The sequence below is a fragment of the Panthera leo genome, chromosome C1 (assembly GCF_018350215.1).
Source record: "Panthera leo isolate Ple1 chromosome C1, P.leo_Ple1_pat1.1, whole genome shotgun sequence".
Lineage (NCBI taxonomy): Eukaryota > Metazoa > Chordata > Mammalia > Carnivora > Felidae > Panthera > Panthera leo.
The window spans coordinates 18,458,992-18,483,877 of record NC_056686.1 but is presented as its reverse complement, the minus strand read 5'-3'; the positions used below and the strand labels follow the sequence as shown (position 1 = coordinate 18,483,877).

Sequence of the window (24,886 nt, the reverse complement as noted above, 5' to 3'; positions counted from 1 at the left end):
GGCTGTGGGCGGAAACAGGTCTCCGTGGGACCTTGGACAAGCCTCTCCTCTCTCTAGATGCCCGCCCTGGTCTGCGTCAGCCTAGACACTCCCGTGAGTCCGAGGATGGTTGCTGGGGCCCAGCTCCACGCTCAGGCTCCCTGAGAGGGACCAGGGGCCAGTGCCCGGGCTTCTGAGTCTCAGGACTGAGTTTAGAGGGCGCTGCAGGGTGCTGTGTGCTACTATGGCTGAGGCCCAGGCTCATAAACCGGACGCTGGGTTCTAATCCCACTACAATACTGTGGCCTTGCACGAGCTGACTTCAACATCCTACGCCTCAGTGTCTGACCGATGCAATGGGTGAGTACAGCTTGCAAGGGAAATGGTGAAAGCCACCACCCTCCCCACCCCCGCCACACACACACACACACACACACACACACACACACACACACACCCCTGAGGACACAGAAGTGTAGAAGTGAATCATTTCCCATGTCTTTTCTACTTCAGAATCCCTTGAACCCCCTGGGCCACAAAGGATTCAAAAAGTGCCCTGATTAAGGGCCACAGGGCGGGGCGGGGCGGGGCCAGCCCTGGAGGCCGGAAAGCCCAGGCACATTAGGCTGCAACAGAGAACCCCAAGGACGTGAAAGCGGGCAAAATGAGCAAAGGGCTTTGAATGCCAAGCTCAGGGGCTCAGAACCTGAGCCCTGCTGAGGGCTCCTTGGCCTGGACGGGCCCCCCACCGCCAGCTTTCACAAGGGAGGCCTCGGCGTGCAGGCTGCGCTGGGGTGTGAGCCCTGGTGAGGCCAGTCCACGAATTTCCCTGGGTATTAATCCCACGTCCCATAAAATCCCCCTCCAGTGCCACACATGTGGACGCTTCTCCCCGGCAACGGTGGCGGTGGACTGTGGCAGGGTGTCAGCCGCAGCCCAGGGGCTGGGTGGCGCGGAGGAGAGCCCTGCCACCCGCCGGTGGGTCTGGGGAGGGCCCTCGGGCCTCCGGGCCCGCCCAGGCCAACACTGGCCTTAATTAAAAATGAGTCTCCTGCAGGATCCAAACCACCGCCCGGCCACCCCCTCCAACTGCTTTCGGTTCTGCTCCTGGGCCGCGTGCTGAGGCCAGCCCCACAAATAAAAGCCATCACTTTTTTTTTTTTTTCCTCTCTCTCTCTTTCTCTTTCTCTCCCTCTTTTTTTTTTTTTTTCTTTTTTTCCAAAAAGAGAGAGAGGCAGCCACAAGATCTTCTAAGAGGCCGTGACATCACAGCCCAGGTGACCACAGCCCAGCCAATGGGCCAAGGCCGCGAGCTGGCTTCTTGTATCCTGTGAGCTGAGGTTGGGTTGACACTGTGAAGGCCTGGTCCCTCAACCACAGAACCACAAGGCCAGGCCCTCAGCCGCCTTCAGGGCCCTGCGCGGGAGCTGGTTGGCTCCCGGTCCTCCCCACCCCCGGGCCGCCCTCGCACCCACTGGAGCCTGGGCTCTGTCGGGGGTGAGCCTCATTCATTCATTCCCCGTGGCGCTGATGCTGGGCCTGGCTCTGCTCTCCCTGCCCTACGTGCTTCTCCGCCCTGGCTGCCGAAGGCCCCTTCCCGCCATCTAATGATACACTCTGCATACGCTTCTGTTGAAAATTTGTGGCTAGACATTCCTGTGGGACCGGGAATCCAAATTCTTGGGTACAAACAGAAACTTACTTTCCTTGGGGATTTTTTTCTCTCTCTCTCTCTCTCTCTCTCTCTCTCTCTCGCTCACACACACACTCTCGCGTTCTTTCCTTTTTTCTTTTTCGTAGCAATAGGGGGGGAAAAAGAGACAAAACAAAACAAAACAAAACAAAAAACAAACAAAAAGCGACACCACCCCCCCCCCTTTTATTTTCAAAAGTAGCCAGGAAAAAATAAAACAACAGCCAACCAAGTCAATCCCAACCCGACCCCCTGAAGGTCTGATTTCTCGCCTTCCTCAGAGAGGGGCATGGCTTCGAACAGCATCTTCGATTCCTTCCCGACCTACTCGCCAACCTTCATCCGCGGTGAGTAACGATTGCCCAGGGCACTGGGCTGAGCCTTTCGGGTGGGGAGCTGTGGCCAGGCCCCGGACCGCGTCCCTCCACCGAACACCCTGGCTGCCTTCAAGGTCACGGCCTGCCTACCGAAATCCGCTGACTCTTGAAAGCCTGAGGTGGGAAGAGGGGTTGGTGGCCTCCGTGGTCTCCTGGAGTGGACTTCTGTGGGACTTTTCTCCTCAGTTGGTGGGGACAGCAAGCGGTAGGGGAAATGGATACCACAAGACCTCAAAGGCCGACCTCGAAGGGTCCTGGGGTGGAGAGGACATGGAGGGAGTGCCTGTGACCTGAGGCTTCTTGCCTCACTGACGGGGGCCCCTGGCCCACCTGGAGAGCTCAGGCAGACGCGGGCTCTGGGGCACACTCAGTCCTCCCAGAGCCAGACCAGCTTCTGTCAAGAGCCATGGATCTAAAGATCTTTCTGAGGACTTCTCCAGTGCTTTCCAAGTCGTCCCGGACTGAGGGAAGCAGAGGGAAGAGACGGCTACGGGCTTTTGTCGAGAGCTTGCATAGCTCCGGGGCGCGCTGAAACTGGCTAAGTGTCGGGGGGCGGGGGGAGCAGGACTGGGGAAGGTTTATAATCTTGGTCACAGAGGAGAAGAAAGTGTTTCTGGCTGGATTTGCCTCTATTCGTGGCCTAGAGTGAGTGACCCAGAGGTTTGGGCTGTGTCCTTCAAAAAAGATAGGGTTCCAGGATCCCCCACTTGGGACCGCTGATGGAGGCTAGGGTTCAGGGGGAGACTTTTCTTGCCTCTGTCCGGCTCGTAGGGCTGATGCGCCATGGTCTCAGGCCACCCCCTGCTGCCTTCCCCCACCCCCCGCCAACCCCCAGCAGGAGTCCAGATGGGGCTGTGGCACCTGAGACTGGGGGTCCAGTGGCCCTGAGCCTGCGTCCCAGGTCAGTGGCTACCTTGCCCAGTGGCCTTAGGCGAGTAACTTAACCTCTCTGTTGTGACCCCTCCGGTTGGGACATTCCGATCGTCTGAGGCTGTGGATGGGCCGTGCAGGAGGCCAGTGCCTCTGGGTGACTCACGGAGACGGGGTCTCCTCCAGAAAAGAGAGAGGAGCTGCGTGGGGTCTGCGACTCCAAGGTTCAGGGGGCTGGGGTTGCCTTTTCTCAGCTGAGGTGGTCAACTGAGATACCGAAGTTGGTCTGACTGTCTGTCTGCCTTTCTGCCCACCGGCCTGTCCCACTGCTGGCTAACGGAGTGACTCAGAGACCGTCCCTGGGCGGCCAGCTCCGGGCAGGGACCGAGGCACATTTGGGTGCTTATCGTTTAAAGGTTTCTGCAAGGGCTTGTCTGAGGTGGGACCCCTTCCTCCTCCCTAGAGAGAGGCTGAGGCCGGCTGCATGGCTGCAGATGGGGACGGAGTCGTGGCGGGGGGAGGAGGGGCCGCCACCTCTGAGGCGGATACACTCCGGCCAAACCTGGTTGTGGCTGGTGACAAGCAGCAGCCTCAGGTCTGGGAGCTGACAGCCTTCCTTCAAACTGCTCCTATTATAACGCAATCCCCCTTTGTAGTCCTCGGAGCTAATTAAAGGCAGTCTGTGGCAAGAAAATAAGAGTTTATAAAAACCATTTGCTGGGTCTTTGTAATCAGTGCTTCTCCCTCCATGAGCAAGATGGAGGGCTGCAGAGTTTAAAACAAAGCAATCTGGGGAGACGAGATGAAGGGACCTGCCACCGAAGATGGGCTCCTGACGCCGTGGAGCCCGAGAGAGAGAGAGGGCAGCCGGCAGCAAGGAGCGGGAGGGAGAGGAGAGCTGGCGGCTTTGGGCCCCACGTGCGCCCACAGACAGGATTCCTGACGGACAGGGACACAGATGTGCTTTGTAAGACAGGGTCCGCGGGGAGGGCTCGAGGTCTGGGGCCCGAGGCGTCCGTCCACACTCTGACCGACCCCTCCTCTCCTGCCCAGCTCCATTTCCCACATTCCGTTTACGGCACGCTTACTTTGGGGGCTCTGTCTCCCCCAGTCTGCCACTTCTGTCCCCAGAGACATCCAACCTCTGGGCCGTAAAGTCCCGGGCTCCATACTGCCCCACGTGGGGTCCTTAACCTATCCTGAGTCACAGATCTTTCTGGGGTCTCAGGAAGCCTATAGACTCCTTCTCAGAATCACATTTTTTAAGTGCAGGAAACCAAACCTGTGGAAAATACGGTCATCAAACGACAAAAAAGCAAGGGGTGAGGTCTCTGTCGTGACACGCTGCGTGAAAAGACCTCAGGAGGCCCAGGAGCCGCCACAACCCAGTGGCTGAGCGGAAACATTATTTCTGGATAATCTGGGACGGGCCCCGAGGAGACAGAAGCACACCTAGGATTTCCACTGGCGACAAAATCACGGTGGAAATAGAGGCTGAATTTTAGTTAGAGATTCATGAAAGGAAGGATGTCACGTGTTCCCCACCCCAGTCTACAGATGTCCTGAATTCCGTGCAAAAGCAGAACTCCAGGCCTCGGGCCCCGGTCCCTCAGCGGCTCTCAGGACGTCTCCACCCCTGGGGAGCCTTGCAACACGTGGATTCCCAGTTCCCAAACTCACCTCAGTTCACTCCGGAGAAGAGGCTGGGGAAGAGGGTGGAGAGACGTTCGGTTCCCACCCTGAAGTAGCGGGGGAGGAGGAAAGCAGAGGGCAATGCTCAACTCGAAAGGCTGGCAGGCTGCTGGCAGAATTCCAGGCCCCAGGACGGAAGGCGTGAGAGGCCTCCTGGGGTGGCCCCTGCACCCTCCGCAAGTCTCCGTCCTTCTCCCTCCTCGTCTGCCGGGACTAGACCCGGACACAGGGTATTTATTCTTCTCTTTGGCAAACGGAGACCCTGAGACCTAACTCTGACTCAGACGTACCGTGCATCTATGGGCAAGTCCCTTCCTCTCTTCGGGCCTCGGTTTCCCCATCTGACAAACGCAGGCGATGGCTCTGAGGATGCCCAAGGGCCCATCCGCAGCTCCACTGAAGGCCAGGGCCCTTGTGCTAAACGGCGCATGAGGCCCTTCTCTGGGGCACCCCCCTGGCAGCACACCCCTAAACGGCACCCTCGCAGGCAAAAGCGCTCCCCTCAGGACACTGAAGGAGGGGAGCCTTCTGGGGAGGAAACTGGAGGAAATGAGCCTGAATTGCCACATGCGGGATTTAGGAGACCCTGGGGAGGCAGGGGTTCTCGTTTATCCGGTAATTCTGCAAAAGCCTATCTGGGAGTAGAGGGCACAGCCCAGATTCAAGCTCAGGCTGTGGACCCTGACTCTGTCCTTCCTTCGCTAACTCCGCATCCGGGGACAAGTCACCTCACCTCTCTGTACCTGTCTCCCCGTCAGTAAAATGGGGGTGATGATTATATGCCAACCTCACGGGGCTCTGGAGAGTATTAGACGAATAGGGCACCTAGCCCGGGCGACACGCCCCACAAACATCTTCGTTCTTATAATTTCCACGAGCCTGGCCTTGCGCTGGGATCTTGGACACAAGGGTGACTGGGTCAGATTCTCTGTCCTTGAAGAGCTCAAGGTCCGGTGTGGAAAGGATGAGTAAGCTGAAAATTGCACTGGGGTGTGGGTGATCCATGTTATAAGGGGGAAAGAACGGAAGTCTAGAAGTTTGAAGAGGGGTACTAACCCAGCTGGGCGAAGAGAGAGCAATTCCTCTGGAGAACTTCAGACATTCAGGCTGGGTCTGGCTGGGTCTTGCGGGGTGAAGAGGTGACAAGGGGGGAAAAGGCATCCCCCAGAGAGAGAACGGCCTGGGGCAAAGGTGTGGAGACAGGACTGAGACGACTCTGGGCGCCCCCGCCCCCGGGATGGCGGGAGCCGGCGGAAGCATTGAGGTGGATGGACGGCAGGTCTGTTGGGCCTCCAGTCTGGCCAAGGTTCTCGAAGCCGCGGTTGGGTGGGCAGTTGACTCGCAGCTCCTCCCCCCGAAGACGCCCGGGAGAAATGGAAAACGGCCTCTTGGGCATGAGGCAGGGCTGCGTGGAGGCGGAGGGTGGACAAGGTGGCACTGGGCAAATCGGGCCCGGATGGTCTGACTCAGAGGTCACCGGACAGGGAGGAAGCTGCCCAGACCAGAGAGGTCAGTCACCGTCCTTTCCTAAGCTCTGGGCAGTGGCCAACAACAGGGGACTCTCCTGGGTTTTGCCCTGAAAGTCCCCAATCCCAGGCACCTCAAGACAGTTGGTCACCCTCAGCGGTGTGCCCATGGCAGCCTCCCCCTCCCTCCCCAGCCCTGGGAGATGAACGGACTGACCAGACCGACCGCCAGCTATCCTGCGTCCACCATGGTGCTTAGCTGGCGCCACGTCTGCTGGGCCCCTTTGACGGTGGCTCCCGGGGCTGCCCTGCACACACCCGTCTCCCCAGACCACCCTGTCTGTCCCAAGTGCCCCCCGGGGAGACATTCCTGGGAGCCCCCCACCAGCCACAGGGTCTGGGCGGGCATGAGCCAGCCCCACACAGTGGGACTGTGTGTCCAGGCCTCACCCACGCCCGCTACGGCAGCTGGCGGCCCCCAGCGGCCCCACTGGTCACATAGAGGGCCCATTGACGCTTCGGCCTTGAGGTGGCCGCATCAAAGCCGAGGCTTGCTTGGTTACCTGAGGGAGTAGGGGAGTTTACGGAGGGGAGCGGAGCTGGGAGAAGGATGCCCCTGAGCAACAGGGCCTGAAAACCTGACCCTCCAGAAGGTTCTGAGAGGCAGGGGAGAGCAGCCTCCACGGATCCCAGCCTTGCCTCTGAGCCAGTCCAGACTGCTCGATAGGTGGGGAAACTGAGGCCTGGGCTCAGGGTTTGGCTGGGCGGGAGGAACGGGCAGCAGATACGCCCGTCCTTACTCCCGGCCCCTGAGATGCCTCATCGGCAGACCCTTTCTCAAATCCACCACCCAGCGTGTGCCCCCCCACCCCGCCCCGGGAGCTGGGGAGTCTCACCCAATCTTCAAAACTGAGCTCAGACACCCCCTCTGCCAGGAGTCTTCCCCGGGACCACCTGCAACCACCCAGGAGCCCTGGCCTCCCAGGGCCAGCCCTGGTGCCCAGCTTGGTGCTGAGTATCCCGCCGACCTGGTAGAAATAAGAAGAAGGGAAGAGGGAGGTGGAAGGAAGAGCTTTAGCCCCTCCATGGAGCCCAGGCCCTCTGTCATTGGCCTTGAAAGAGCACCTTCCAAAGGCAGCCCTCCCCCCAACCCCAAGCAAGGAGGGGCTCTGGGAATTGTGGGACTAGCATGGGAGTAAGACCCCGTCATACCTCGGGAAGTCGCGAGAACCCAAAACAGTGAGCCCGTGCAGGATACATTGGAGCTGGCAGATGGAGAGTGCCACCTCCTGATTATACAGAAGGGGAAACTGAGGCCCAAAGAGGGGTCTGGCCTGGGTAAGGTCCAATTCAGCAACAAGAAACCAAGTTTTCTTGCCCACCCAGCGACAAACCTTCCACCCTGCACATAGTTGAGGAGTCAGGCCGACCGGGTTTAAGCGGTTTTGTAGCCAACATGTTGATTCACCTGTTTGAGTCTCAGTTTCCTCCTCTGTGAGATGGGTCTGGGAGCACTGCCCTCCAAGGGTGCTTTCCAAGAGCGAATGGGGCCTGTCCCGCAGCCCCGTGCTGGCCCGCGTGCAGCAAGGGCTCACTCAGCGGTCTGTCTCCTGCTGGGCATGGGCCACTCGGCTGGGCCTCCAATCCCATCATTTGCCACAGCAGATATTCCCGCGTCTGGTTTTCTCAGTGCCAGAGAGGGGTAAGCACGGAAGAGGCTGTAGGGGGACCATGAGACCCCTTGCCAACGGCCCTCTGGGAGGGTGGCAGAGAAGAAGGCGTTCTATGGGGACAAGGCAACATAAACTGTGGTTACAAGCCCAGGCTGCAGCCTCTCGAGGCTTGCCTTAGACAAAGCGTTGCTCCTCTCTGAGCCCAGTTTCCCCATCTTTAGAATGGGGAGAACAAACAGTAGCCAATTCAAAGCTTGTTGGATGGGTTCAACGAGGATATATATTACGTGCTTAACGCAGGGTCAAGTGCAGAGGGTTAGTGCAGAGTCAAGCCCTCCATAAATGCTGGAAATTATGGCTATTTAATGTTTCCCTCCTCCCGGGGGAAGTTCCTGTCTGATTCTGAGCGGGATAGGCAAAGTGAGAAAGTTGCCTCTCTCTCCTCTGGCCTCCCCCTGGGGTGCCTTCCCGGGCCTTCCCCTGTCCCCTCCAGGCCTTGGGAGTGTCCTGCCCCACTCTTACCCACCCCACCCCCCACTTGTCAAGAAGGACCACCCAGCGTTTCTTGCTAAATAGGTGGAGAGAAGGGAGAATGGATGGACCAGGGATTGAATGAACCAAGGCTGACCAGCCTGGGAGGTTTCCAGTGGCCCCCTCACTTCCCCCTTTACCGTCTGGCTCATTCTTTGAAACGCTTGTTGGTGGGAGCCTGGGCACTCCCGTCCGATCGGCACCGCAGCGTGATGGTTTAGGTTCCTCTTTGGGGTTTTCTTTCGCGTCTGGGAAAAGTGTTTTTGGCAAAAGGTTCAGACTTACATGTGGGCGGAAAGGGTGGATGCCCATAACTTATGATTTGCAGAGGTGACCAAAGTCTCCCCCCCCCCTTTAAAACGTCCTGCACTGCGTGATATGGTGACTGAAATCCCACTCAGCCCCTCTGGGGTGCCCATCCGGGACCCCGTAGCCATGACCCTTTAGCGTCAGTGAGTCCAACTGGTCTGCTCATCTCTGTTCAGAGGAAAAGGTGGCTGGGTGCAGAGCCAGCAGAAGGTATTAAGGGAAGAGGAAACTTGGGGGCGTTCCAATGAAAAAGAGGGCAAAAGGAATGGGGGTGAGGAGGAGAGGAAAGGTCCGTTTTCTCCATGCCCTCACCTGAGTGCTCCATGGCTAAGCACCGACACCCCCATAGCCCTGGGAAGTGCCCCCCACTCTGAGGCTTCCCCTGAGTCATCCCTCAGCAGACCTGAGTCCTGCCCCTGCCCACGGAGGAAGCAAGGGCAGGAGGTTAGACCCGCTGAAGCCCCTCACACAGCTCTGGACACTCTCATGTCTCAGGAAGATGTGTCAGAGCCAGGATGGTGGGAATGAGGAGCCCCTTGTTAGCGGTGGTGGGGGACCCAAAGGAGAGCCTGTTTCCCCCCTAAAAAGCCGCCGTATACCTTCCCGAAGGGGAAGGGAAGCCACCCCTGAGAATAAGACTTTAGAAAAAAGACTGGAAGGAAAACACTACAATGTCATAGTCAATGCTACATGGTGTACTTATGGCGGGGAGCCTTTGTTACTAACCCTTTGGGTGACTGAGCGTCTTCTAAACCTTTAAACACTGAGCTGGGCCTCCTGCCAGCCTACACACCACAGTGTGGGGCCAGCCTGCTCCTGCCCAGCCTGGGCCCCGCTGGCCACCCCTCCTCTCTCTTCTTCTTGCCAAATCACCGCGTCTGTCATCCTCCTCCAGGACCCAGCCCTGTCAGGCTGTGAAGGAAGGGTCTGCCCTGGGCCGGGCAGAGCCACGCATACAGCAGGTGCTCAGGAAACGCTTGTGTGGCCTGTGTTGTGGCCCTCACGGGGAGACCGTTTTCCCGGAATGCCCAGGACTTGGGAAGTAATGGGGACCAGTTGGTGCTGTTAACCTTCTGGTGGACATTTATTAAACATCGACTGCATGCACGCCACACACTGTTCTGGGAAATGGGGATACAGGAGCAGGCAAAAGGCAAAGATACCCACCCTCCCGGAGCCGATGTTTTAGTGACGAGTGGAAAGAGTTCACCTCTGGAAAATGCCCCGGGGAGATAGGCCAGCACCCCTCGGCCTGTGCCCTTCTTATCTATGTGGAGCCTCAGCCTTCCAGGACTTCCATAAATGCTCCCATGACCCCACTAGATATTCATCACAGGATCTTCACCTCCGTGGCGGAAATGAATAAACAAACAGACTCGGTGATGGTGTGACCCGCGGAAAGTAATATTTAGGAGGAGGAAGGCAGTGAGGAAGGGACACAGGAACCACACTTCTTGATGACTTATGGTGTGCCAGGCTCTGTGTGCGGTTCCTTTCCAAGAATACCTCATTTCACTTCATCTCTACCACAATCCATGTAGCAGGGGGTTATTGGTATTATCCCCACTTTACAGATGGGGAAACTGGGGCTCAGCAAAGGGACGGGACTCACCCAAGGTCATGCAGCTAGTAGCTGGTGAAGCCCAGATACGTGTCATCATCTGTCTGACATCAGAGCCAGCCCAACAAAGCTCTTCCTTCTACCTGGCAGACGTCTCTTCTTCTTTAAGGCCTGGCCTCACCACCTCCACGGAGCCCTCCCTGACACCTCCAGGCAAAGTGATTCATATTCTCCTCTACGCAACCAGTGCAATTCCTTCTCAAGTGCTTCTAGAAGGCTTCACAGAAAGGGTAGAGTCTGAGGTGGGTAGGTCTGGAAAGGAAGGAACATCAGTGGTCCAGGCAGAATTAACAGTGCTGGCTAAGGGACGGAGAAAGACTACATATAAAGAGTTTCTTAGAGATGGGAGAGCTTGGGGGTCTTGAGGAGAGGCTGAGGGAGAAAAGGCTGGAGAGGAGGCTGGCCTAGAGGTTGGGCATGGCCTTCAAGGAGGGGAGTCCAGGCAGGATCCGAGTTGGGCAGTGATGTGGGACAAGGCATCCCATGATGCACCAGGCTGCCTCTGAAATAGGCCAGTGCAAACGTGCGCCTTGAGCGCGTGTATGTGTGTGAACAGAGACCACAGGGGCCCTCCCGCACCCACTTGCAAACCCTATTTTTATCACTCCCTAGACATACATCCGAGCCACCGAAGCACTCTTGTTCTCAGGCACGTAGAGGGCTCCATGGGGGTGCACATCTCTGGTCTGATGAGGACAAGGGCGACGGCGCAGAGCAGTCAAAACGCAACCCATCCCAGGGAGAATCCCGGCACCCAAGGCAGCGACACAGTTTGCAGGGCTTGTACAAAAAATCACTGGGAGTTTCAGGATGGCAACCGCGGGACATTACACCAAGTGTGGGGCTCTTCTAAGCAAAGCACCCTGAGCGGCTGCACGGATGGCATGTGGTAATGCCAGCTCTGCCTAGAACGGCCCCGGGCCGGAGGGGCCCAGGGCCCGAGAAGAAACCTCTGTCTCCTTCCCTTGACTTGTGCAGGCTTCCATTCTTCATAGAGTCCATAATTTATTTTTATTATTATTTTTTTAACGTTTATTTTGGAGAAAGAGAGAGACAGAGCACGAGTAGGGGAGGGGCAGAGAGCGAGGGAGACACAGAATCCGAAGCAGGCTCCAGGCTCCGAGCTGTCAGCACAGAGCCCGACGCGGGGCTCGAACCCACGAACCGCAAGATCACGACCTGAGCCCAAGTCAGACATTAACCCACTGAGCCACTCAGGCGCCCGCATGAGTCCATAATTTAAAAAATAATAATAATAAATTAAGCTGGGGTAAGATCAGAGCTTAAAGATTTTAGAAGCACCAAGAACATTAGGGAAACTACAGATCCATCAGAAACTCTGTATTTTATATCATAGAAATCCTAAAGGATCTAGGAAATTTAAAAAGAAACTATAATCTCAACACCCAGAGAAAACCACTATCATTCGATCTATTTACTTTCAGACTATTTCCCCCCATTTTTAGTATTTGCCTCTGGAGTCTCTCTTCCCTTTATGGGTGAGGCCATACAGAGACATAAACGTATCCGGGAACCTCATCAAGAATGTTAAGAATCATTATGCATATACGTCGGGATTCTAGGAAGAGGCTAGAGTGGCTCTGTCCAACAGAACTTTCTGTGATGACGGAAATGTTCTATGTCTGTGCTGCTCAATGCTGTAGCCCCTCGCTGCATGGGACCATGTGGACTTTCTCTTTTTCCAACTCAAAGTGTTTAAAAAGTCTTACACAGAGCCAGCACGGGTTGCTTTTGTAATCAGAAAAAAAAAAAAAAAACCGCTAAAGATTTTAAGTTTGCGATACGTTCAGTGTATAGGGGGAAAAAACACTTTAGATTTTTAAAAGCATGTCACTGGGGAAGATTGATCCTGGCAGAATGAGATCTATTTTTGTTTTTCCTATCAATGCTCATAAAAAGAATGTGGGGTTTAGAATCAGAACCTGTGGGTCTGTCTCCCGGATCTGCCACTTACTGTCTGTGTGGCCACTTAACCTCCCTGAACCTCAAGTTCCTCATCTGTAAGATGGGGATATTGACGCTACTGACCTCCCCAGGCTGCTGTGGGGACTGAATCAGACAGTGAAGGTGAGTGCACAGGGGACCAGCCAAGCGAGGGAAGAGCTTCGGTGCAGACGATTTCTGCAGGGGTCGGGTAACCACGCATCTCTGTGAGGGGCATTACTCATCCGTCTCGCTCCGCTCTGTCTGCCATTTCCTAGAAACCAGGAAATGAGGGGGGTATCTCCCACCGTGTGTTCGGCAGATGTTGTCAGGTGTCGAGCAGAAATAAAGGGGCTCTGTGACCAAACCAGACTGGGGAAGGCTGTATCAAACAAGGTCCAGCCGAGTATTTTGCTGAAGGACTTTTCAGAGCCTTTAATATGCTAATGAACCTAGGCTCCTCCTGGGGCTGGTGTGCTGAGGCACCCACTTTGGGAAAAGCTGCTCTAGCAAGAGCCTTTAAACCTACCGTGTCTATAGGCGCTGTGCGGGGGCTGGGGGGGAGGGGGTGTCAGGGAATTCTTTTTTTCAAGGAGAGAGGAAATTGCCGAAGACTTGAAAGAGCAATTAGCTGGGTGCTCAATACAAAAAGGAAAAGTACAAAGTTGGCATTGATCAAGGTGTAATTGTCTAGGAAACCCAATTATAACAACTCAACTCTTAAGTAGTTATACTTTAGCAGCAAACTCTTACATACAGGTCTCACTAATGCCTCTGTGAACCCTCACAACCGTATTAGACAAATGCTATTAAGTCAGTTTTATAGAAGAGGAAACTGAAGACCAGAGAGGTTAAACCACCTGCCCAAGGCCACCCAGCTGGGGTTCCACCCCAGGCAGCCCGCGTCTGGAGAGCCTGTGCACCTTACCACGGCACAGCAGCTCTGAGTTAATCGAGGTCTTCTCGGGCTGAGGAACATTCCTTCGCTTGCACTGGTCCCCTTCCTGGGAAGAGCTGCCAGCACCAGGCCTGGCCAATGCGAGCCAGCTCCGTCCCTTTTTTGCTGGGTGAGTCATCGCCTTCCCTGGGCTTCAGCTCTCTCATCTGAGAGATGGACCAGTTGACATTTGAGGACCGAAGAGGGGAGGTTGGTAAGGCACCGTGCAAGGTCCACTCAGAAGGCACTTGATGTACAGTGGCCCTCTCTCTCACCAGGGCACAGATGGGGAAACTGAGGCCCAGGGAGGTCAAGGAAGGACACGGCCAAAGAGGAGCTTGCAAACACTCCAGAAAGCCAGGCCGAAATCCCATGGCTGGCCCAGGTCCACATGTGGTACAAACAAAGGGCTTCTTTCTTCTCTGGCCGGGGCCCGTGCTATCCTTCTCGTAACAGCACCGTGAGCACTTTGGTGAGGGCGCCTCCCTCTGGGTTCCTCTCCTAAGCGGTCTCTCCCACCGAGTGCGGATTCTATTTGGCCCAGCGTCATGCCCAAGCCTACTGGCCTGGGCATCTTGCAGAAGTCCCCTGAAATTCCCCTCTCGGGTGCCCCATGTGGGGTGCGGGACACACAGACATGCCTCTGCCCCTGGTTAGGGACCCCCGGGTTTGCCTGGTGATACATCTCTCTGCCCTGAGTCACCTCTGAAGTTGACTGTGCCAGTGCTGGGCTCCACACTTTATATACATCACTGCTAATGTTCACAACCTTGCGAGGTGAACATTTTCATCTGCGTTTTGCAGGGGAGGAAACTGAGGCCTAGAGAAATGAAGTCACTGGCTCGAGTTCACATAGTTTATAAGCGGTAGAGCTGGGGTTCAAACCCAGCCTCTGCCCGCCCCTCCCGCAGGCACAGCCCAGTGCACGAGAGGCGGTTCCTGAATACATTTGCTCACCTACACACCCCACACCTTCCCTGCACCTCTGCGTGTCAGGGGCTCTGTTGCTGGGGTGGGAGTTGGGCGGTTGACCCTCACATCTGAGCTGGGTCCCTCCCTCAGGCAGGGCCAGCTTCTTAGACTGTGACCTATGGGGTGGCACAAAGCTCCAAGTTCAGTAGGGGACCCCACACTTGGGTTACTGCCCTGCAGCCGCCATCTTGAAATTCTTAATTTTATCTTTGCCTTTGTGCTTTGTAAGTGAAGTAGGAAGAGACAGAGGAGAATGCAGGGACAGAGGTGGGCTCAGTCCTGCCCCCCCCTCCCCCCCCCGCCACAGGCAGGGCTGGGCATGATTGCGGGCATGGGGAGGACAGGTGCCCATGACCCATACACCAAGGTTTGGGGTGGGGGCCCGGATGTCTATGAGGGTCTGCACGCACCCCACGGTGGCCCCGTGTCCAAGGGGTACAACGTTAAGTACCAAATACCAATGCCACGACAAGTTAAGAGAGATCACGAAAGAAAGCTAAAAGCTTTGTTTTCCTGCTTTTTTTAAAAAAAATTTTTTTTTAACTTTTTTTATTATTTATTTTTGAGACAGGGAGAGACAGAGCATGAACAGGGGAGGGTCAGAGAGAGGGAGACACAGAATATGAAGCAGGCTCCAGGCTCTGAGCTATCAGCACAGAGCCCGACGCAGGGCTAGAACTCACGGACCGCAAGATCATGACCTGAGCCGAAGTCGGACACTTAACCGACTGAGCCACCCAGGCGCCCCTGTTTTCCTGCTTTTTAAACAGGGGCTCTGTATCTCTGTTTTGCACTGAGTGCACAGATTGGGTATTGTGGCAATCAGTCAAGCACAAGAGGGGACCTGGGCTTCTACGCCCTCCCTTGCCAGACCAGGCCCCACGCCAACACCCAGCACCTTGCCCCAGGGAAGCTTGGCCCAGAATAGTGGGCCGGAAGTGGTGGGTGGGCTCCTGATGGCCTCCCTGCCCACGTGAACAATGAGTTGATCAGACAGGCACCTGACCTGGGCTTTTAAATATATCATGGCTGACGAAAAGCTCATAGAAGCCCCTGTTGCCTGGGGGAGGCAGGACTATGGCTCAGCCAGCGACAACCAGAGCTTGCAATCAAGCTGTGGTCAAGATTGGACCTCAGTCTGTGACCATTTAGGGGGCTCAGATTACAGCCTTATCTGTCTTGTTCACAGCTGAGTTAGGTCTAGTTCATAGGATGTGCTCAGGAAATACAGCTGGAAGGATGAATGGGGAAACACAGTCTGCTCAGAGAGCCGAGCCCTGGACCCTGAGAAGATCTGCACTTTTCCAACTAGCCAGCCGGGTCATGATCTCGCAGCTCGTGAGTTCGAGCCCCGCGTCGAGCTCTGTGCTGACAGCTCGGAGCTTGGAGCCTGTGTCGAATTCTGTGCCTCTCTCTTTCTCTGCCCCGCCCCCGTTCATGCTCTGTCTGTCCCCTCTCTCTCTCTCTCTCAAAAATAAATAAACATTAAAAAAAAATTTTCTTTTTAGTTAGCCAGGCCTGGAATCTTAGCTCTGCCCTCACTCCCTAAAGCTAGTTACCCTCCCTTCCGCTCAGTTTCTTCATCCGCACAATGGGGAGAAATGACAGTTCAGAGAACTTACTAAGACAGTATTTAAAGTGCTCAGCTCCACCAGCAGCCCATGGGAAACGCTCAGCTGGGAGAATTAATACGATTACATCAAGAAGCCTGCAGACGTCTACCTCCTCAGAGATGCCCAGAGGATTCGCTCCGGCTCTAAGATTTCAGGCCTCAACATTTTTTGAATGGTTTTCTATATTTTCCAATTTGTTCCAGTGTCCTTGTAGGATGGTTGACAGTGATGCAACTCGGGTTTGCACTTCGAGGATCCACCTCTACATGGATCTTTCCCCCCAGAAATACGGTGCTGTAAGAGCATTTTCCCTTAGGATTTTCGTAATAACGTTTTCTTTTCTCTAGCTTTACTTGATTATATAGGATACATGTGACACACAAGAAACGTGTTCGTTGACGGCTTATGTTATTGGTGCGGCTTCCAGGCAACAGTAGCTAAGGGTTGGGGGCGTCCAAATCCATATGCAGAGTCTTGGCTGCGCGGGGGTCAGCGCCCCTAACCCTCACACGGCTCAAGGGGCCAAAACTAATTGTGTCACAGGGCCAGGGGTGGGTTGGGTGAGGGATTCAATTCATGCTGTGTATTAACAGAGGGTTTTAAATAGACAGTAAATGAAAGGAGGCGAGTCGGAGTCAGCATCTGTCGAGCACCCACGGGGGTCCCAGCCTCTGGAGGCCCTGAGAGCATCTGGGCCCTGTGCCCTCCCGGGCATGCACCCCTGCCCTGCGTGCGCCCCTCCCCCACATACACTCGGCCTTCAAGTCAGACCGGCCCCGGCGAGGGGTTCTGGGTAGGATCTGCCGGGGCGGGTGCGGCCTCTGCCACAGCTCGGCAAGGCCCCACCTCCGCCTTAGGCCCCCACGCCTGTGTGCCAGCGACCCCCACACTCGCCCCACCCCCACCGTGCGCCTATGAACACGCACATGCTCACACGGGCAAACACACATCCGAGGCTACACCCATTGCAACAGACACCGGACTTTTCAGGAACCCCTGCCTGCGGGGACCGAGGGACACCTGGTGATGTGGTCTGACGGAGGCCGCAGGGGGAAGCTGCTTTACCCCCCCTACCCAGGCTGGTCCTGCTTCTCTGACCTGGAAATCCCTCCTCTTCCTGGGGGGTCCCCAGCACCTGCCACTGGCCCCTGTCCACTGGGCTGGAGCTTGAGGGAGGAGGCCTCGCAGGAACCCAGGACTGATGGGACAGAGTACAGGCCCCGGCCCAGAACAAATTTGCTCAGCTGGGAGAGGCCTCAGAGATGCCTACAGGGCACCCATCATCTGACAGGGCGGGGAAACTGAGGCCGGGAGAAGGAGGGGCTGCCCAGGGTCCCCAGAAAGGTGGCAGTGGAGGAGACGGCCTGGCCCAGTGGAAGCCCACAGCAGGGATGGCAGTGAGCAAGACAGGCTCTGGGTTTCGGCGTCCCCCCCTTCCCCCACATGTCACTGGGGCCACGTGGGGACCCTCCAGCTCCAGCAGTCTGATCTTCTGGGAGCTCTGGAAGGCTTCAGGGAGCTCCTGGTGAAGTCCACACAGCTCCCTGGGTGGTGGGGGAAGAGGATGCAAATAGGAAGGGGCCCTAGGGACCTGGGTTAACCCCCTGAACTCATTTCTGGCCTCTTCTTCCTGTGGGGTCAGTTAAAAAATAGCCTCCCATCTGCCGGGGCTGGGGGAGGGGGGGTGCAGCCAGGCTCCATCTGGGGCTGTCAGGTCCCCTAGCCCAGCCTGGTACTCAGACCTGCCCACTCCAACACCGCCCGCCGCTTGTCCCCGCCCAAGACCAGGCTCGGCTGTCTGTGGCAAAGTGACCCATCTGACAGAGTTTTTCTCCCTCTGACTCAGCAGCGAGTATCACTACCACTCTGCTGAAGCAGCCTAAAGCCCAGGGGGCTGTCATCTGAGTCTCTGCCTACCCATTTTACAGATGGAGAGGCTGAGGCACAGAGGAGTCAGGACATAGGGCAGGATCTGGCCACCAGCTTTTAGGCCAAAGCCCTGTCCATGCTTCCCGGGGATGCCGGACTGTGCCCCCCTTATAGAGCAGGCAGCTGGTATGGTGGGACAGGGTATTTGCACCCCCAGACTACAAAGCCCACAATTCCCTAGAGCAGGATTGGTGGTCTACATGGGTGTGGCCCCTGGAGGGTGGGACAGTCAGCCTCACGTGAGGTCAGGCTGACCTGAAGTGCCTCCCAGGGGCCCTGTTTCCCTGCTCTGGGACCTCAGCCAAGCCACTTAGTTCTCAGACCCTCAGTCTGAGATCCGTAAGATGGGAGCATCCCTGCCCCGGACAGTGATCGTGAGGACACACGGAGATGCACAAGGCCTGGGACATGGTGATGGTGAGCTCAGGTAGCAAATTATTCACAAGTAAGATGTCTGCCCGGGCCTGAGGTCACGAGCACCCTCAGCCTCTTGTCATCTGTGAGGCTATTCTGGTTGGAACCGAGGATCTGGGGTGGAAACCATAAGCCTTCAACCATCATGTGGACAGATGGCTGGATAAATGGGTATTTTTCAGCCCAGTGCGACTGGCTGGCTCAGAACTGGTCCTAAGGGAGGAATCTGGGACGGACTGAGACGCGTATACCAGGGTGTTCCCGGCAGTGTCTTCATGACAAATGCAGAAACACCCTAAAGGGCCGGCCCCAAGGGAGCACTATGGTGGTCCGTCTGGGGAAGGCGGGGGGGGGGGGGGGGGGGGGGGGGGGGCGGTAATCTTCACACTCCTACCCCGTGTTCCCATGCCCGACAGCACAGACGTGTCCCCTGCCATCGGGGATAGGACTTCACGAGGGGCGCGGGAAACTCGCACAGTATGTTGGCACATTTCAAAAGCAGGTTGAAAACAGCATGCACTCTGCGTTCCCAGTGTTAAAAAGGAAAAGAAGGAGGAGGGGAAGAGAGAAGAAATTAAATCTATACATACAGTAGGAGTACCAGAAGGCTAAAAACCAAAATGCTAACAATTGTCCTGGGTGGCAGGATTATGGGTGGTTTTAATTTTCTTCTTCATAATTTTATTATTTTCCAATTTTTCTTTAATGAATGTGTATTATTCTTATAATCAAAAAGAAATGTGTTTTAAGAGACAGGGAGGGGGATTAAAGATTGTTGTCCTTTCGTAGACTCTAAAACTGAGGCCCAGTGTGAAAAAGATACTTATTCACTTACTCATTCATTCATTCATTCATTCATGCTCAATGCTTCTAGACACCTCCCTAGAGCCAGGCTCTAAGCTCCACAGCCAAAGAGCTGAAAGCTCTGACCTCAGGGAGGTCACAGTCTGGGGGAGTAAAGGACGCAATGGCAAGTCCTTACGATGCATTCAGACAAGGGGCCACAGAGTAATGAAGAGAGAGAGGCTGAGTCATCCTGGGAGCATCAGAGATGGTCTCATAACAAAGGGAAATTACTACAGGGCTTTGGTGCATAAGCAAGTGTTCTGAGGTCCCAGATCAGGGGACGGTACCCCTTGAAAAGGCATCATGGGCTATTAGAGAGGACCTACTGTGCGCAAGGAGGTGTGTCCGGAGACGAAGCTAGAATGTTCTGCAAGCCAGGTTTTTCAAGGGCTTTGAATTGCCTGACTGTGCCACTCAGCGGTCATGTGACTCTGAGAAAGTTGCCAAACCTTCTGGACCTCAGTCTTCTCACCTGGAAAATGGGCTAATGACCTCACAAGAGTTACTATAAGAAGCAACCGAGGAAACAATGCGCTCCGAACGGCACCCGTTCGGGTCATAACACGGTTTGCTTTGATTATTTGCTATTATTCACGCTTTATCCAGGAGGCGTTCTGGAACCCAAAAGGAGTTTTAGGCTGGAAATTAATGTCCATTCATTCATGTACGTACTTCATTCATTCGATAGATGTTTATGGAGACGCTCGTATGTATCCAAACACTTTTTTAGGCAGTGGGGATAAAGTTGCCAGACCAAATACAGGACCCCCAGATCATTTGAGTTTTCAGACAAATAAGTAATCGCAATATCGGGGACCACTTTATACTAAAAAAAAAAAAAAAAGTGTGTGTCGTTGATCCGAAATTCAACTTAACTGAAAGTTCTGTATTTTTATTTGCTTAAACTTGGCAACTCTAACCGGGAATGCAACACCAAGTTAAAAAACAAAAACCTTCCCCTCCTGGACTTGACATTCTACAGGGGAAAAGAGACCATTCATGAGGAGAGGTATAATTTATCAGGTGATGATAAATGTGCTGAAGAAGTACAAATCAAGAAATAGGGATGAATTGGCTTCCTAGTGAGGCTATGACAAATTACTACAAATTTCGGAGCTTAAAACGACATGCATATATTATCTTATGGTTCGGGGCCTGTGGGTGGAGGGGGGGGGGCGAGGGTCAGAAGTCCTATGTGAGTCTCACCGGGTTGGAATCAAGGTGTCGGCAGGGCCGTGTTTCTTTCTGGAAGCTATGGGAGACTCTATCTCCTCGCCGTGTTCCGCTTCTCCAGGCCACTCACTTTCCTTGGATGGTAGCCCCTGTCAATTGTCCATATCTCATCATCCTCTGACTGGTCTCTCCTGCTTCCTTCTTTTACTTCCACAATATAGATATATTGATACATCGAGCTCACCCAGGGAATCCAGAACTGGCTCCCCATCTCAAAGCCCTTAACCTTCATCACGTCAGCAAAGTCCCTTTTGCCACATAAGGGAGCATATTCATAGATGATAGGCGTTGGGATGTGGCCATCTTTGGGGGTCATTATTCTGCCCTTGTTGAAACACAGGGGCTCAGAGAAGGCTGTTCACAGAGTGCGGCAGGGACCCGAATGAGGCAGCGAGTGGAGCCATACAGACAGAATGTTCAGGGCTCTTCTGGGAGAGGGAAACATATGTGCAAAGGCTCTACAGTGGGGGTATGACTGGTATTTAAGGACCAGCAAGGAAGCTAGTGTGGCTGGATACGGGGAGGGAGAGAGCGAAAGGAGATGAAGACAGAGAGATGGAAGGGGGAGGGGGGGCTGGTCATGCAGAACTCATAGAGCTAAATGGTGACGCCCCTCCCCTCTCCTGGCCCTCAACTCCCCAAACCCTGTCTGTAATTGCCATCCTGTGCTGCTGAGCTGACGGTCACTCCAAGAGTACTCCCATCAAAGGCCAAACTCCTCCCAGAGGCATTGCAAGATTAGAAGGAAGAAGGTTTCCCTGCAACATAAGGGATTCAGGTTAGATGTTTAAAAGAGCTTCCCGTGTGCTAGCGGGAAACCATCAGTTTCTACCAGAAAGGTTGGTAACACGTGAGAGACTAGGTCTTGACTGAGGGTCGGGGGCGTCAGTGCCCCAGAGACCCCACGTTCAGGGGCCAGCCAAGCCCCCAAGATGACCTAGAGGAGACGGCCACTGGCCATCCTGTGACCTCAGGAAGGCACGTCCCCTCCCCAGACCTGTTTCTCCAATGCAGGGCAGTTGGACTTAAGCATCTTCAAGGCTCTCCCAGTGTGGACCCGCTGTGATTCGCACACCCTAGGAGTCTCCGATTCTAGGGATCGTATATTCTGGGACAGAAACCTTGTAACTGTGTGACCGCAGACAGGTTACCTAACCCTGCTGAGCCCCAGTCTCCGCACCGGAAGTGGGGAAGGTCGCCCGCCGGGCCCACCTCCTAGGGTGGGGTGATGGGGACTGTGCTAAGCACACAGGGAGTGCCCAATAAACGTGAGCTCCAGTGACAAGGATTCTAACATTGTCGGTCTCAGAGCCTCAAGTCTGCGACCCCGTCTCCAGGAGCCTGAGATTTGCTGGCTGTGGGATTGCAAGTCTCCAGACCAACCCCCCCCCCAAAACTGCCAGCGTGCCCCCGACGCCCTGGCCTCCCCCACGTGCTGGGTGGCATGCCTACCCCACAACCACATGAAAAGCCATTCCCCCAGGGTGTCCCCACACCTGGGAAAACCGGCAGCCTGCCCGGCGCTGGCCCCGCCTGGTGGCCAGAACACCGGGCAAGATCAATGAAGCCGGGCTCCCAGTGCAGACACCTTGTTCCAATCAGGGCTGGGCGCCTTCCGCTCCGGACCCCCGCCCAGCCCCAAGCTGCCACCCCTCCCGGGCCCTGTCCAGCAGCCCACGTTTCTAGCCCCGTGACCCCTGAGACACGGTGCCCACGGCCTGACTCCCCTGCGGCCCGCCCAGACCTGGACGTTGACGAGCAAGCTGGGCAGTGGGGCAGACGGAGGGGCACCGGCCAGGGATGGAATCAATCCATACAAACCCCTCCCATCTCCAGCCTCAGTTGCCTCAACTGCACACAGGGCTACTTAAATTCACCCCATCTGGGTTCTCGGGGCCATTGTGGGAAAAGCAACAGAGACAGAAGGCAGAAAATGTCTTAGAAACCGTGGACATGCCCGGTAGAGAGGAGGGGTGAGAAAGCAGGGGGTGGGGGGGGGGCGGGGAAACAGTTCTCCCCTCCTCCGTCTGGGTCCTTCTCTCAGCCTCCAGGTCTCGGCTCAGAGGTCACCTCCCCTGAGACACCTGCGCTAACCACCCTGTCTAAATATCGGTGACCACCTCCTTGCCCTACCACCCCCCCCCACCCAGTCACTCTCTGTTCCTTTGTCCTCATCTGTTTCCTCCAACATTGCAAGACACTATCAAATACGGCACGTCTGTTTATTTACCTCCGTGTTTATCTTCGGCCCTCCCAGCTGGAATCAAAGCTGCATGGAGCCCCCATGCCTGTCTCGTCCATAGCGGTGTCCCTGGCACCTAAACGAACCACTGGCACATGGACTGTAGATGCTCACCGAGTGTTTGCTGACCAAACGAATCTAGTGCCTTCTCCCCATCTGTTTCTTCTTTTTCTGCTTCTTTTCCATCCCAGCCACCCCCCATCGAGTGCAGGGCTCCCCGAGGACAGGACTGGCAACATTTTTGCCGTGTTCCTAGGGATGGGGCCAGGCCTCTGTGACCTAAAGGAACTTCACATCGTCGAGCCCATCCCTGATTGAACTGAGCCTCAAAGATGGGGCAGTAAGAGGGCCCAGCCCCCACCTTAGGTCTGAGCACCTTCTATGATCCCCTTCCAGAAGCCCCCTCAGGTACGGCCAGAGACACACAGGTGATGAACATCACACTCTTGCCAGTGACAAATGCATGCCAACAGCAAATGACAAAGAGTGCCCAGTGTCTGAGCCTGTGGCCCAGACATGCCAGGCAAGGATTTATGAGCCTGCTCGGGCCTCTATTTGGCTCTGCCCACATCCTCAACACCTCCGCAAGGGCAGATCTCCCTGGCCGCACCCCCAACCCCAGCCATCCAGCCCTGCTGGCCTTTGGCCTCTGGGGGTCATCTGTGGACCCTGGGCCACAGCTCTGTCTTGCTTTCATGGCGTCTGTGGTCTCCACGCAGCCACACGGGCAGCAAAGCTGCCTGGGTGCAACGTTCAGCTCTCCCCTTTACCCACATTGTGAACTGGAGCAAGTTCCCAAATTTTCTGTGCCTCAGTGTTTCTAGCGTTATAACGAGGATGATGACAGGGGGCCTCACACATCAGGTGGTCATGAGAATCAAATGAAATGATACATGACAAGTATAGACAGCGTTATTATTATAATTGAGGGGACCGGGCCCTGGGGTGAAGCTCCTGGGGTGAGCAAAGTGCAGTTTCAGCATCAAGAGATCTTGGTTCGAATCCCAGCTCTGCCCCTTCCTGACTGGATCCAGGAGAGTCACTCGGTGAAATTCAGTTCCCCACCCATAAAGTAGGCCCAACGACACATATCTGAAGGACTACTGATAAGATTTAAGGAGCTCAGTAGGGAGCATGCTCAGCAGGGTCTGGGTACCCAGCAATGCCCCACATGGGGGTGTTGCCATAATGAGGTTGCCTTTAAGGGCCACCAGATCATTCGGCTGAGACTGAGCTGGTAGACAGGACGATCTGCTTGAAACAGTGGTCTTGCCAATAATAAATACTCCCCAGCTTTGATGTACTGTGGGCAGTTTTGCAACGGTATACAAATTTAAGCATTTCTGTCCGTTTTCATTTTAGAGCTCTGGGCAGGGGGAGGGGGGACCTTTTTCTATTTTTCTATCTCTTGCTTTTCTTTTAAAATATTTTATTGTAAAATAGAGTAACAGAAGAGTATATAAAATATAAATATTGTTTAAAGAATAATAATGAAACAGACATCCAGGTACCCTTAGCTGTGGCTTCCGGACCTGGGCACTTAAGGCGCCTGAGAGGTTGAGAAGGGCGAGACAAAGGCTGGGCCCTCCAAAGGCTGGTGCAGGGGAGGGCTGGGCCAGCAGGCAGGGGCTTCAGATCAGCTCCAGCTGCCAGTGAGCATCCTATGTGACCTTGAGCAAGCCTCTGACCTCTCCTGGACCGCGGTATCCCCAGAACTGTCATAGATTAATAAGGAATTCTAGAACATTGAAGGTGGACAGTCTTCCTGAGGATCAAGTGCGGTCCAGTGCACTTATCTCCCGGATGCCCAGGGGGGGAAGGGACATGTCTGGGGTCACCCACCAAGAAATAAGGGGATGGCTCCCCTGGAGCCAGCAGCCAGGTCCATGAGTCTTGGGCTTAGCCCAAGTTATAGGACACGACCGCCTTTAGGCCTCCCACAGCTCCAGTTTTCTAGGATTCGTTGAAGACGGGGACTCCTTTGAGTTTATCAAGATACAAGGTGCAACTCCTTCCCCAGCCAACGAGGGTGGCAGAGGAAAACCGGAACACGAAAGAGTGGAGGAAGTTACTAAGGAGAACTTCTAACCGGTGAGGGGTAGTGGGAGTCCGGGACTCCTGCTACACGTCCCGGGCCAGACTCGAGGCAGCGACCCACAGAGAGCGCTAATAAATTCACAAGGGGAACAAACAACTATAAAACTGGGGCACACCGCCCCCTCCCCAGCCCCAGCCCAGTGGATCCAGGCCCCTGTCACTGTCGCACAGCGTGGTCCTGGGTGCTCCGTTTAGCCACCCTGTGTGCCGTGAGTACCTTCGCTTCTCTGGCCTCCGTTACCCCTTCTGCTATTTGGAAACAAAAAAGCTTGACTGCGTGTGTCACCCTCCCCCACGGAGCGTGGTAAAGATAAAATATTGTGGAACGCAGGGTGGTGAAGACACTTGCTTTGGCATGAGAGGAACCAGATTCCAAACCCGGGCTTCCTTTGCCGTGGGGCAGCCTCTCTGAGCCTCAGTTTCCACATCTGCCAGGTTCACAAGATTG

At 55.2% G+C, this 24,886-nt stretch overlaps 1 protein-coding gene across 2 annotated transcripts in view; it reads left to right on the top strand.

The window, feature by feature from the left end:
- Window positions 1-1,448: 1,448 nt before the first annotated feature.
- RUNX3 (RUNX family transcription factor 3) overlaps window positions 1,449-24,886 on the top strand; it is a 58,145-nt gene continuing 34,707 nt past the window's right edge. Inside the window, exons 1-2 of one of the 2 annotated variants that reach the window (XM_042950648.1) lie at window positions 1,449-1,663; window positions 1,872-2,019. In XM_042950648.1, coding sequence (XP_042806582.1) covers window positions 1,962-2,019 — 58 coding nt within the window. In that variant the 5' untranslated portion in view covers window positions 1,449-1,663; window positions 1,872-1,961. The remainder of the gene's footprint in view (window positions 1,664-1,871; window positions 2,020-24,886) is intronic. The other variant, XM_042950649.1, reaches the window with a different exon arrangement.